Source organism: Canis lupus, chromosome 5 (genome assembly GCF_003254725.2).
Source record: "Canis lupus dingo isolate Sandy chromosome 5, ASM325472v2, whole genome shotgun sequence".
In the NCBI taxonomy this organism is placed as follows: Eukaryota; Metazoa; Chordata; class Mammalia; order Carnivora; family Canidae; genus Canis; species Canis lupus.
In genome coordinates this window covers 54,414,144-54,429,128 of record NC_064247.1, presented here as the reverse complement: position 1 = coordinate 54,429,128, position 14,985 = coordinate 54,414,144, and the positions used below count along the sequence as shown (strand labels likewise).

At 46.8% G+C, this 14,985-nt stretch overlaps 1 protein-coding gene across 1 annotated transcript in view; it reads right to left on the bottom strand.

Annotated features, from left to right (window-relative positions):
• Positions 1-14,287, bottom strand: part of DHCR24 (24-dehydrocholesterol reductase) — a 30,331-nt gene extending 16,044 nt beyond the window's left edge. The window contains exons 1-4 of the mRNA XM_025427754.3: positions 13,953-14,287; positions 10,544-10,699; positions 1,744-1,849; positions 992-1,110 (exon numbers count right to left, since the gene is read on the bottom strand). Of these exons, the coding sequence (XP_025283539.1) occupies positions 992-1,110; positions 1,744-1,849; positions 10,544-10,699; positions 13,953-14,183 (612 nt within the window). The 5' untranslated portion in view covers positions 14,184-14,287. The remainder of the gene's footprint in view (positions 1-991; positions 1,111-1,743; positions 1,850-10,543; positions 10,700-13,952) is intronic.
• Positions 14,288-14,985: the final 698 nt, after the last annotated feature.

The window sequence follows — 14,985 nt, the reverse complement described above, 5'->3', positions numbered from 1 at the left end:
AACACATGCTGAGAGCCTGGACCACCACACCCCACGGTGTGGCACACAGTGAACAGGGGTGCAAAGAACCCAGGGCCTCAGCTTACCTCCTCCTCTATTCCTGTCTTGTTGTGTAAACCCTAACAAGGAACTTCAGCAACAGGACTTTCTGGGCCTGCTTTCCCTCTGCAGCTTCAGCATGACGTGTGAACTTATACTGCCCTCTGTCTCAGGGAGGCTCACAGAAGGCACCTGACTCTTGATTTTGGCTCAGGTCGTGCTTTGCACAGTGGCAGTATCATGGCCAATGAGGTTTATTCGGTTCAGGTCATGAGATCAAACCCCACATTGGGCTCTGCTCCGTATAGGGTCTGCTTGGGATTCTCTCTCTCCTTCTCCTCTGCCCCTCCTGCTCGTGCTCTCTGTCTCTCTCAAATAAATAAACAAAATCTTATAAACAAAGTTTCAATCCTGTCCCACTCATCAGGGTAAATGCCTTAAATGTCTGCATCCCACTTTGGGCAGTAAAATTATCTTTTATTTTTCCAAAACAGCCCCTCTAGGCACTTTTAGTTACACCTTACAACATCTGACATAGAGCTCTGTGGCTCAGACCTGACTTGCCCTTGAGAGAGGCAGAATGGTGTAATAAATGGCTACAGGCAGGAATCTGGGAGCCTGACAATTTGGGTTTGAATCCGAGCTGCGTGGGATTTCCTAGCTGTGTAATCTTGGGGGAGGTTTATTAATCTCTCTGTGCTTTAGTTTCCTATCTATAAAATGTGGATAATAATCATACCTCATGAAGTTATTGAAGGATTAAATTACTTAATATATACGAAGCATTTACAACATATCTGAGCCCCTATACGGGGTTCTATCAATCTTTGTTAATATTATGGACACAGACCCAGACTGAATAGTTGTGTTTGAAATGAAGCACTACCAGGGTCCTGCCTCCCCAGCCCCAGGATACTTGATGCCCAGGGATGTCCCCCATCTCTGAACTCACCGGTGTGCACCGCACAAAGCTGCCATCAGCCAGGACCAGCTCATAGGCAGTGCAGATGTGTTGGAACAGGCCGTACTTGTGGGATGATGACTCGATGCCTGTGCCCATGATCAAGCCCCCTGCAGAGACATGCATGTCAGCCAGGCAGAACTGTGGGGTGCAGGGCCAGGGGAGATAGGGTAAAGGGCACTTCACAGGAGCTGGGGTTGCTCATAGCCCAAAGGAGGTATGACACAGCTGGCTGCTTGGGGTAGATTTCCCACCTCTGTGGATCTGGAGAGCAAGAGAGGCTTGGACAGGAGTCTGAGGGCTTCTTCGAGGTAAGGGGGATGGGTAGGAGAGCCTGTCAGGGGTGAGGTAAGGGTTGGCTGGGTGGTAGGAAGCTATATTCTTTGAGAACAGTTCCAGGAACTGGAGATGCTTCCCCTGGAAAAGGAAAGGCTTTGGGGACCACGAATCCTGCGGAGGGAGAGGCAGACTAGACTTATTCTGTGTGCCCCTTGAGGCAAAACTAGAATAATGGACACGTATCATAGGGATGTAGGTTCACACCAAAGAGAAGGTGGGGCCTGATAACCTGAGCTGCCCAGGGATGGAAAGGCAGGCAGCCAACACCCTGCCTTTGAAACTGGATGAGCAGAGACAGTGACTTCCGTCACAGATGGAACAGTGGCATCCGTGGGTGGAACTCCACCTACAGGAGTGGATCACAGGGCCACAGCTCGGACCCTTGGCCTGTCTTGAGTCCTCACCCACTGTGAGATCATCGAGCTCGGGCAACACAGGCAGGGTCCAGCCAATGGAGGTCAGCAGGGCAGTCACCTGACCCATGGTCACCAAGGGCTCCACACGGACGATCTATTGACACAAGAAGAGAGACCCTGATCACAAGGAAGTTGCCAGGGTTCCTGGTGGCTTCTTCACACAGTTGTCACCCCAAATTTTCCCACTCGACCACATAGGATTCCTGCGTGCCCCTTGCAGCCTCTTGCTAGAACAGGATACTGTCTTTCATGATGGTAAATGGAATTTCTGGTGCTGGGTCTGTTAGTGTTTGACTTTGTCCTTTCAAATATCTTTACACTTAATACTCAGTTTATTTCTCTTCTAGATGTTAGAAGATACTTATTTGGAAGAAACTGCATTTTTGAAGAAGACAAAAAACATCCATCCCACTTCATGTCATCCTAGCTGTCAGTGTTAGTACTGGAAGTCCTTACTTTTAGACTTTTTCCATCCATGCCTCACTTGCTATTTTGTTTGTTGTAATAAAACACACATATATACAAATTCAAGCACACTTATGCATATTTCTCTGCTTTGCTTTTTAAATTTAACACTACGACCATCATCCTTTGCCATGAGATATTCTTGGAAAACACAACTTTTGATAGATACATCCATATGTCAAAATGTGGACTTCTGCTTCCAGCCAAGACGGAGCAACAGGGACCACGTTTACCCTGTTGCCCAAAAGCAAGAAACAGACAAAATAAATGGAAACAAGAGTTTTCAGCATAGAAGATTATCAAGCAATGAAGTTAATGACTGCTGAGGGACAGGAAACAAACAAGGGGAGCTCTGTGAATGCCCAGGCTGATTCCCTGGAGTCAGGCAGTGCAGGGAAGGGAAAGGCAGGGGAGCCCAGTGGACTCTGTGCTGAGTGCCACAGAAGATCAGAGTGAATAGAGCTTGCAGGACAGAGCACTGGAGAGGAGATAACTGCACAGAGAGAAGACTCTGAAGAACTGCAAAGGATGTCCACTGAGCATTCAGCGGGGTACTGGTTAGTGCATACACATAAGGAAATCACCTGAGGCCAAGGCCAGAGAAAATGGAACCAGAATGGGTAATAAGTCACAGGACCAAGGTTCATCCAGGGAAAGATCTGTTCTCACAAGCCAGACTGGAAACCTCTTGGTTCACAAGGCAATGGGTATAGTGTGATCTTGCCTCAGCAGGAGGAATAACTACTCTTAGATTACATGCTGCTCTGGCCTCACCTGAAAAATCAAGACCCAACAGCATCAAACTATTTCTTGGTAACATGGCTATGGCCCAGAACAAATCTCAAGAAGATTTTAGGAATACAAAAAATATTCAGCACCCAAAAAGGTAAAATTCACAATGTCTAGAATACAATCAAAGTTTACCAGGTATGCAAGGAGGCAGGAAGATTTGACTCATAACATGGAGAAAAGTCAATCTATCTGTTTTGATTAAATAGGCCCAGATTTGACAAAGATATTACAATCAGCAAACAAGAACATTAAAATAATTATTATAAACTAGTAGTTATACTACTATCTTCCCTACATTCAAAAAAGTTAAGTAGAGACATTAAAAAGATAGTAAAAAGATCCTAAGGAAACTTCCATACACAAAAACAATATCTGAGATGAAAGACACACTGGCTAGAATTGACCATGCAGGAGGAAGAGCAATGCATTCTAGGATGCAGCAATCAAAACTCTCCCACATGAAACACACACAGAGAAAAAATGCTTACAATTTTTACAGTGTCTCAGTGAGCTGGGCTGTGGAACAATTTCAAAAGGTCTCATATACCTGCCATAGTCCTCAAAGAAGAGAGAGCAGGGAGCAGAAAAAAATACTTAAAGAAATAATGACCTGTTTTCCAAATTTGACAAAAATTATAATGAATCCCAAGCACAAGGATTAGGAGGAAAAAAAAAAACAATACTGAGGCACATCATACTAAAATTGCTCAAAGTTATTGATAAAAATCTTAGAAGCAGCCAGAGAAAAAGAAGACATGTTACATATAAAAGAACAAAGATAAGAATGAGAGGTTTCTTGTTGGAAACAACACAGGAAAGAACACAGTGAAGCATCTTTATAAAGTACTGAGGGGGGAAAATACTATCAACCTGGAATTTCATACCCAGTGAAAACAGCTTTCAAAAATGAAGGCAACCTTAAATGTGTTAGGATGGATCATCAAAAAGCAAACAAAACCTCAGAAAATAACAAGTGGAAGTAAAGATGTGGAGAAATTAAAATGCTTGTGTACTGTTGGTGGGAGGGTAAAATGGTATACTTGCTGTGGAAAACAGTATGGAAGATTCTCAAAGAAGATTAAACAGAATTACCATATGATCAAGCAATTCCAGTTTGGGGTACATACCAGAAAGAACTGAAAGCAGGGATCGAAAAGGTATTTGTACATCCATGTTCCTAGTGGCATTATTCACAATAACTAAAACATGAGAACAACCCAATGTCCACCAACAGGTGAATGGATGAGCAAAATGTACATATATACAGCGAAATATGGTTCTGCCTTAAAAAGAAAGGAAATTCTGCAATATGCTATATCACAGATGAACTTTGAGGATATTATGTCAAGCAAAATAAGATAGGCACAAAAAAACAAATACTATATGTTTTTTTAAAGGTTTATTTTATTTATTTATTTATTTATTTATTTATTTATTTATTTATTTATTTTTAAGATTTTATTTATTTATTCATAGAGACACAGCTAGAGAGAGAGAGGCAGAGACACAGGCAGAGGGAGAAGCAGGCACCATGCAGGGAGCCCGACATGGGACTCGATCCCAGGTCTCCAGGACCACACCTCGGGCTGCAGGCGGCGCTAAACCGCTGCGCGCCACTGGGGCTGCCCCTATATGATTTTATGAGATACTTAGAATAGTCAGAATCATTAAGACAGAATTTGTAACGGTGGTCACTCAGGGCAGTGGGGAGAGGCGGAAGTTAATTGTTTAATAGGTATGGAGTTTCAGTTTCATGAAACGAAAAGAGCTATGGGAATAGATGGTGGGGATGGCTGCAAAACAATGTGAATGTATTTAATACCACTGAAGAAATGTACAATTAAAAGTGGGTAAGATGAGTGGCTTATCATCCACTGGCTGATATGGGAAGATGACTGGCTGGCTCAGCTGGTGCAGCATGTGACTCTTGATCTCAGGGTGGCGGGTTCAAATCCCATGTTGGGCATGGAGTCTACTTAAAAAAATGGTTAAGGGCACCTGGGTAGCTCAGTGGTTGAGCGTCTACCTTTGGCTCAGGTCATGATCCTGGGGTCCTGGGTATCAAGTCCCTCATCAGGCTCCCCACAGGGAGCCAGCTTCTCCCTCTGCCTATGTCTCTGCCTCTCTTTTTGTCTTTCATGAATAAATAAGTAAAATCTTTAAGAAAGGTTAAGATGATAAACTTTATGTTACATGTAGATTCTCAAAATAAAAGTTGGAAAAGAAATGAAGGCAATAAAAGAAATGTTTTCATACAATAGCTGAAAGATTCATCACCAGCAAAATCATCATACAAGAAATGTCAAAGGAGTTCCTTCAGGCAGAAGGAAAATGAAGCCAGATGGAAATACAAATCCACACACCAGAATGAAGAAATGGTAACTGCATGGGTAAGTACATAAGATTTTTTCTTATTATTTATATTTCTTCAAAAGATCCTGGACTATTAAATAAAAAGGCATTGTGGGTTTGCAACATACAAAAGTATGACAATAGCACAAAGGTGGGGAGGAGAGGGCTGCAAGTATATTATTGTAAGATTCTAATAATATACATGACATAGGATGCTATCACTTGAAGGTGGACTGTGATAAGTGAAATGCAAACTATAAATCCTAAAACTGCTAAAAGCACAAAACAAAGAGTTACAGCTAAAAAGCCAACCAAAGAGCTAAATTAGAATTTCAAAAATTATTTAGTTACCTAAAAGAAAAAAAAAAAAAAGAAAAAGAAAGAAGGAGAAAGGAAACAAAGAACAAAGGGACAAAGGGACAAATAGAAAACAAAGAACAGGGGCACCTGAATGGCTCAGTTGGTTAGGTATCTGACTTTTTTAAGATTGATTATTTATTTATTTATTTATTTATTTATTTATTTATTTAAGAGAGAGAGAGAGAGAGAGGAGAGAGAGAGAGAACAACAGGGTGGGTGGGTTGGGGGGCAAAGGCAGAAGCCCTGACATGAGGCTTGATCCCAGGACCCCAAGATCATGACCTTAGCCAAAGGCAGAAGCTTAATTGACTGAGCCACCCAGGTGCCCCCAGCATCTGACCCTTGATTTCTGCTCAAGTCCTGGTCTCAGGGTCTGGAGCACTGGGCTCCCCACTGGGCACGGAGCTTACTTTAAAAAAAAAAAAAGGTGACAGATATAACCCAAATTTTATTGATAATAATATTAAATGCTAATGTGTGTGAGTTTTTTTGTTTGTTTTTTTAGAGATAGAGAGAGAGAGAGAGAGAGTGAATGGGAAGAAGGAGAGGGAAAGAATTTTAAGTTGACTGTGCTGAGCACAGAGCCTGACACTGGGCTGGGGTCTCACGACCCTGAGATCATAACATGAGCTGAAATCAAGAGTCAGGTGCTCAACCAACTGAGCCACCCAGACGCCCTTGTACATGGTTTTAACATCTTAATTAAATGGCAGAGATTGTTAGATCATATTAAAAAGCAATACCTAACTATAAGGTGCCTATAAGGGCCACACTTAAATATGAAGGTACAGCATGCCACCATTGGTCAAGAGATGTGGAGTGACTTTATTAATAATATCAGACAAAGTAGTTTCAGAGTGAAGAAGATAACTAGGAATAAAATCAATCATTTCATAATGGCAAAGGGATTTATCAAGAGGACATAAATCATTCAATCAAGAGGACATAAAAATCCTAAACATTTATATACTTCTTAACAGAGCTTCAAAATGCATGAAGCCAAACATGATGGAGCTACAAGAGAAATAAATCCACAATCACAGGCAGAGATTTCAGTATCTCTTCAATCATTGATAGAACAGAGAGAAAATTCGTAAGAATATAGAAAACTTGAACAACACTATCAATCAACTTGACAACCAATTGACATTTAGTAGAAGCCACCCCAAAACAGCAGAATAGCATTTTAAAAGATGCAGACGTAACATTTACCAAGACAGCCCATATTCTGGTCCATAAAGTAAGTCTCGATAAGTTGAAAAGCATTCTAATCATATAAAGTGTATTTTTGTTAACAATAACTGAATTAAATTAGAAATTGGTAACAGAAAGATCTGTGGAAAATTCCCAAGTATTTGGAAACTGAATAACATGCTTCTAAATAACCCATGAGTGAAAGAAATATCAAAAGGGAAACCAGAAAGTATTTTGAACTGAATGAAGATGGAAAGATTCAAAATCTGTGGGATGGTTTTAAAACAGTGCTTAGGGGGAAATTTATAGCACTAAATATCTATATTAGAAAAAAGGAAAGGCCTAAGTCAATGGCCTCAGCTTTTACCTTAGAAACCAAGACTAACATGAGTAAAATTACATGCAAAGTCAGTAAAAGAAAGGAAGTAACAAAGATCAAAGCAGAAGTCAATGAAATAGGAAACAAATAAAGAAAAATAGAGAAAAATCAATGAAACCAAAAGCAGCTTCTTTTGGAATATCAGTATAGTTGATCAACCTCTAGCCAAACTGGTCAGGAAGAAGAGAGTTGTCACAAATGACCCATCTCAGGAATGAGACATGTGACATTACTACAGATTCTACAGATGTTCAAAAGATAGCAGGAGTATTACGAATAACGTAATGTCAGTTTATTCTACAACCTGAAATAGACAAATACCTTTGGTGACACAAACTGTCAAAGCTCACCAAGAAGAAACAAAATGAAGAGCCGTAGGGCTATTAAATTTTTTTAAAAAAAATTTACAGATAAAAACTTGCTCACAGAGAAAACTCTAGGCCCAGATGGTTTCACTAGTTAAGTCTATGAATTACTGCATGAAGAAATAATACCAATTTTATACAAACTCCCTCATTAAAATGAAAAGGAGGGCATTCTTCCCAACTCATTCTTTGGGACTTATGAATCTATAGTAATCAAGACAGTATAGAATTGGCATACAGATGGGCAAACAGATCAACAGAAGGGTCCAGAAATAGATTTATGTATATGGACAATTGATTTTCAACAAAGGAGCAAAGGCAATTCAGTGGAGAAAGGATTATTTCTTCAACAAAAGGGGCCAGAACAATAGAAAATCCACATGCAAGAACGTATTTTTTTTTTTACTCATATCACATGCAAAAATTAACTCAAATTGGATCATGGTCCTAAATGTAAAGCAGAAAACCATAATACTTCTAGAAGAAAACAGAATTAGGGCAAGATGTCTTAAATAAGACATCACAAACACGATCTATAAAAGAAGAAACTAATATACTGAACTCCACCAAAATTAAAAACCTCTAGTTTTCTAAAGAGAAGTCAAAAACTGGGAGAAAATAGTTGCAAATTGTGTCTGATGAAGGACCTGTTTCTAGAACACATAATAAGAAAACAAACAACCTGATAAAAATTTTAGCTTAAAGATTTGAACAGGTACTTCATTAAAAAAAGATCTACAAATGGCAAATATGCACATGAAAAGATGCCCAACATCATTAGTCATTAGGAAAATGGAAGTTAAAACCACAATGAGCTACCACTACACACCTACTAGAATGGCTAAAATTAAGAGGACCAACTGTACCAAGTCTGATGATGTGGAGCCACTTAGAACACTCGTGGGAATGTAAAATGCTACAGCCACTTTGAAAAAAAAAATATTTTAAGATTTTATTTATTTATTCATGAGAGACACAGAGAGAGAGGCAGAGACACAGGCAGGCAGGAGAAGCAGACTCCCTGTGGGCAGCCCAATGTGGGACTCACCCCAGGACCCTGGGATCACGACCTGAGCTAACGGTAGATGCTCAACCACTGAGCCAAAGGTGCCCCTTTGAAAACAATTTAAGTTTCTTTAAAAGTTAACTATACGCCTATCATATGATTCAGCTATTTCACTTCCAGGTATTTATCCAAAAGAAAGGAAAAGCATGTGTCCATACAGAGTATACATAAATGCTCGTAGTGACTTTGGTCCCAAACTGGAAACAACCCAAATGTCCATCGATAAGTGATTGGATATACAAACTGTGATCTGTGCATACAGATGGAGCATCACTCATAAGTAATACAGAATGCACTTTTTTTTTTTTTTTAAGATTTTATTTATTTACTCATGAGAGACACAGAGAGAGAAAGGCAGAGCCATAGGCAGAGAGAGAAGCAGGCTCCATGCAGGGAACCCGAAGTGGGACTTGATCCCAGGTCTCCAGGATCACACCCCGGGCCAAAGGTAGGTGCTCAACCGGTGAGCCACCTAGGCGTCCCCAGAATGTATTTCTGATACATACTTCGATCAACCTGGATGAACCTCAAAATAATTATGCTGAGTGAAAGTTGCCAAAGTAAAAAAAAGTACACAATGCCTGATTCCATTTATATAAAACTCTAAATACAGACCAGTGATGGAAAGCAGGTCATTATTTGCCTAGGAATGTGGCAGCGGGGGTGGGGTGGTGGTGGTGGCTAAACAGGGGTTAGCAAGGGGCACAAGGAAACCTTTGAGAGCAATGGGCATGTTCATTGTCTTGATTATGGTAATGGCTTCACGGCTGCGTCCATATGCCAAAATGTATTATTGTTGGACACCTGTGCAGTACTGCATACCAACTGTATGTCAATAACATTGCTTAGGAAAAAAGAAAAGACATCAGGGACATTAAGCACTGTGGCCAAGGCCTCACCACAAAATGCCATTATGTGGATATACCATACGTAATAAGTCTCTACTATTAGAGACTAATAAGTCTAGGGTATTAGGTTGTCTTCCATTAAAAATAAAGCTGTGACATGAAGGAAGGGTGAGAGGGAGGGAGGGAGGGTGGGAGGGAAGAAGGAAGGAAGGAAGGAAGGAAGGAAGGAAGGAAGGAAGGAAGGAAGGAAGGAAGGAAGGAAGGAAGGAAGGGACATAATCCCTCTGTGCTGTCTTTGACTTAAACCCATTTCCTTCTGGGGCACCTGGGTGGCCCAGTGGTTGAGTGTCTGCCTTTGGCTCAGGGCATGATCCCGGGGTCCTAGGATGGAGTCCCGCATCGGGCTCCCCGCAGGGAGCCTGCTTCTCCCTCTGCCTGTGTCTCTGCCTCTCTCTCTGGGTCTCTCATGAATAAATTAAATAAAAATCTTCAAAAAATAAAAAACAAATAAACCTATTTCCTTTTTCCTTGCTCCAGGTTTCAAAAAAAGTTACTAGATAGGCCAAAGATGATGCACGTGTCTAAGGCTATTAACAAGTGGGTCCTAGGAAGCTTGGAAGAAGGCCCACCCTCCCTGCCACTTCCATAGCTCGTCTTTTGCCAGCATACTTCCTTAACAGGAAGGGATAAATAGGTTCCGTTTTGTCTCTCATCTTTGCCCATGACTTCCCCATCCTTTTCTCCTGTGGAACTGCTGACAGTCAACGAGTCTCCCTGAGTTCAGTCTGCCCACCAGGGGGACACAGCTATGATTGATCTCTTCCAGAGCCATGAGGTTTTTTGAAGGATCGCAGAGCCTTCTGTGATGAGCGGGGCCCTCTCGGCTAAAATTGTCTCCCTGTGGGTCACTCGCACCAGGAAGGGTGCCTCTCCTGTCCCTGGGGCCGGGGAACTGTGCCACTCTCACCTGTTTCTTGGTGTCCACCTCCAGAATGTCCATCAAGTTGATCATGATGTTTTTGTGTGTCTTCTTGTACTTCCCAACCCGCAGCGAGACAGTGAGCCAGCCGGGGCGCCCCGTGCACATGAAGGTCTTGCTGCCCTGCTCCTTCCATTCCCGTACCTGCAAGCGTAGGACAGAGACTAAGTTGGGCCCCCCAGGGGATAGAGCAGCTTGCAGCCCTGCTTTCAGGAGAGGGAGCTGGGAGTGATGCCTTCAGGTTTCAACAAACACTTCCTGAGCCCCTGCACCCCGCCGGGCACTGGAAGGCCCGCAGCCCTTTCCCTCTGAAACCTTCCCTGGCTAGTGCCACATGGCAAAGTGGGATGGAGAAAGAGCTAAAATCCAGGATCAAAGTGCTATGTAAACAATGCTCACTGGGAAGCCCAGGCAAGGTCTTACAGCGATAATAAAAGAACTCTACAATGATAGCAATCTCCTGGGTGCCCGCACTGTGCAGGGCACCCGGGCACCTACTATGCACTCTCTCATTGATTTCTCACAACAACCCCAGAAGGGTGGGATGACCAGCCCCTTCTTATAGGGGAGAAAGCTGGGAAACAAAAAAACTTGGTCACTCAACAAGTGAAGGGCAGAGCCCAGATTCACACCCAGGACTGTCCAACTTCCGGCCTGCAAAGATAGATGGGCTTGTGTTAATAGTCAGGAAGAGAATAACAGTTAACAGTTAATGGAGGCTTATGTGCCAAGCCCTGTTCTAAGCAAGTGTATGTGTTAACTCATATGTCACTGGAGGGGGAGAGAAGGGGTGGGGAAGGACCACAAACCCAATGGAAGGAAGAGCTTTTGCAAAGCCTCTACTGCAAATGACCAGAGCACACAACGCAGAGAACAAATGGCCCAGGAGACTCCACACCCACCAGGAACACAGGAGGAAGTGCTCCCTTTCTGCTGAGATGGACATCTATTGCTATGACCTTTGACCATTCGTTTCTTCTTCATACACTTTTAAAGGTTCCATCTTCCTTGGGTCCAGGTGATGCTGGGTCTCCCCCTGCTCCAGAAAATGGGCATGTGACTTAGGTCTGATTTTGTCCTTTTGGCCACAGTGACCAGTTCAGGGATGGGCCCAGGGTCCAAGTCAAGACAATAAGACCCATTCTAGGAGAGGAACTCACGTTTTACTGGGATTGTGGAGCCGGTTGTATGAAACTGCTGGGGTTTCCTCAGGGAGATGGGCCTCCCTGAGTACAAAGTCAACCCAGACGAAAGCCAAGCCAATAGATGGCAGATGGATGGAAAGCTGAAGATGAGAAACAGGGAATCCTCGATCTAGTCATACCTGAGCCAGTTTTATTCTTGGACTTTTCGGGATCTGGGCCAACAAAATCCCTTGCTGCTCAGGCCAGTGTGAGTTGAGCTCCTACCACATGCAACCAAGAGTCGTGGAGGGGGCTGGGTTGAAGCTGGCTGGGTAAACAAACAGCTCAACATGGGGGAGCAAAAAAATAAAAATAAAAATAAAATAAAAATAAAATAAAAACATGGGGGAGCACTTTCCTGCCATCTGAGGCCAGGGTGCCCTGTGAATAGAGGTATATGAGCAGAAGAGGGATTCCATGATCATCTGGCCTTGCCCCTGCCTGATTCTGCAAACCCAGGGCTTCGTACAAACTCCGGGGTGTAGGAAATGGATTCTGGGTGCTGTATTCCAGCTGTTGGGTGGGCCGCACGAAGTGAGTGTATGGAAGCCTTAAAGCCTGAACCACCGGTTGGACTGGATCCTGATGGGAACCAAGCAGGAATCTGGCAGGAAGGTACTGTTGTGCAAAGACCTTCTTGTGAGTATGTGCAAGTCAGGGAGACGTGGGGAGGGCCAAGAAAAAGGGCCGCTAGTCAGGGGGTTATTGCCACAAGCCAGGTGTGAGGCAACAGAACCAGATCTACTGGGTGGAATGGAAAGGGATGGGAAAGGAGAAAGGTCAGAGATCAGGCTCTAAAACCAGGCTGATCTGGTTTCCAGCCCCATTTACCAGCTATAGCCACCTTGAACACATGACTACTGATTCAGCCTCAATTTTTCCCTGTCTGTAAAACAGGTCTAAGTCTTCCTAGGATTGCTGTGAGATTAGAAATGATGGACATCAAGGCTCGGGGCGTGGCATGTGTCAGGTGCTGAGTAGCAGGCTGGTTTGGCCAAGCCCCTTGTCTTCTTGTCCAGTGAGAACCTCTGGCTTAGTTTTAGCTAAACAAGCAGGCACTGGGCTGCTCTGGACAGGGCCCCATGGGTCAGAGGTGACTTGGACAATAACAGTCCCTGCCTTTCAGGAGCCCACACTTGGATGGAGGGTGGGGGTGTGTGTATGGGGGAGAAACAACAAACAAGTAAACAGGGAAATCTGAACCTATGGAAAGAGCTAGGGAAGAGGGTGCAGTCGGGGAGGGAGGGTAGGCAGAGCTCTGGAGCTGTGACTGTGGCCGGCTGAACCCAGGGTAGCCCAGGCAAAGCAATTCCAGACATTGCATTCTGCTACCCAGCCCAAGGTCTTATGCCTCATAGGAGTGGCCCTCAGCATCCATCTTCCCACTCTTGCTTGCGGCACCCAGCACTGCACCCACAGAACATGGAGGCTTCTACACCTGCGCTGAGGGTGGCGACAGGAAACAGAAGCTCTTTGCAACCTGACACTCCTAAGAGGAACGTAAGGAGGGGTAGAGGGAGGCCAAGAAAATGCCCAGGCTGGAAGGCCACGCCAACCCTGGGCACAGAGAAGGAGGTTCCAGGGTGAGCCGCAGCGGGGGCGGCCGCGGGGACTCCGTAGGGGCGCAGACCCGGGGTGGGGGGATGGGGTTTGGAGGCGGGGAGGATGTACAGAGTTACTGGGGATGCCTCCTCCAGAAGTGAGTACCCGCCCAGCGCCCCAAGGCTCTTCACCCTCACCCCGGCTGGGTGCTACCCTCTCACCTCGGTCCTTCCTTCCTTCTCAAAGAGGCAAGAGCTCCTTGCTGCTGCAGAGTAAACTCTCAACTCTAGACCCCGCCCCAACCTAGTTCGGAGGGGAACTTTCCAACCTTCCCCCACTCCCGGCCTGGGCTCACAGCCAACCCTCCGCTGGACACACCTTCGTCCCGTCAATTCCCCGACTCCCCGGTCTCTCCCGCCAGCCCCAGCCCCGAGAAGCTCCCGTCTCCGGGATGCGTCGGGCCCGGCGGCACCACCTGTTCCCGGCTCACCTTGCCCGGTCTGGTGATCCCGTCTACCCTCTGGGGCCCCCGCAGGTGCTCCGCGCAGGGCAGACCCCTCGCTCCCGGGAAGCGCCCCCCGCCCCCCGGTGAGGTCTGGGCCCCCGGGCCCCCGGGCCCCGCAGCACCCAGCGCCGCGCGCATCCCGCCGCGCATCCCGCCGCGCCCTCACCTGCTTCTGGATGTCCCGCACGCGCTGCCCGTGCAGGCGAGGCGCGCTGCTGAGCTTGAACACCACCCAGGCGCGCACGTAGTAGTAGATGTCGAAGATGAGCGAGAGCGGCAGGAGGAAGAGGCACACGAACACCCAGCGCTGGTGGATGAGCACGAACTCCAGCCCCTTCACGCGGACCCAGAGCAGGAAGAGCAGCGCGCACACGGCCAGCGACACGGCGGGCTCCATGGTGGGGCCGGCGGCGCGCCGCGCGGGGGAGGGGGTCCCGGCTCGCGCCGCCCGTCGCCGCCGCCGCTCCGCGCCCGCCGCCCGCGCCCGCCGCCCGCCGCCCGCTCCCCGGGAGTCGGGGGGTCGCCTCGCCGCCTCGCGATTGGCTCGGGCCGCCAAGGTTCGGTGGGCCGAGACCCGGCTGGCGACCAATGGCGAGCCGCGCCGGGGATCGGACCAGGAAGCCGCCGCGCTGATTGGCTGCGGGAGGCGGGCCGCCCCACCCCCTTCGGCCGTCGCGCGGGGAGGGGCGGCTGGGGAACTCGCGCGCCCGCGGGGTCGGGGGCGCCCTGCGGCGCGGGGGGCTGCGGGGACGCCGGCTCGAGGGCCGCGTTCAGCCGCCGCGCGCTGGGTCGGCGCCCCCCGGCCCTGGGTCGGGCGCCCCGCAGCTCGGCCGCGGACTCCCGGCCCCGCGGGGAGCGCGCGCTTAGCCCTGACCGCGGCCGGCGGGTCGCGCGGGGCGCTCAAGGCCACGAGGTGCACCTTGCCATTTCCCCAGGCGCTTTCTGCAGGCTCGGTGGAGTTTGCAGCAGGTCGGGGGGCGCGGGGGGTAGGGTGAGCTCCATTTTATCAGGGAGGAAGCATCCCAGAAGAGTGCAAAACGGCTCCCTTACCCCTTTCCCACTCGGCTGATGCAGATAGGACGGGAGGGGAAAGAAGGAAGGACCCCCCCCCCCCCCCCCCGCAGCCACGGTGAATGCGCCCTAGCGGCCACTGTGCCAGGCAGTGGGGCAGGCCCGAGCAGGGGGGGCTCCAGTACGGA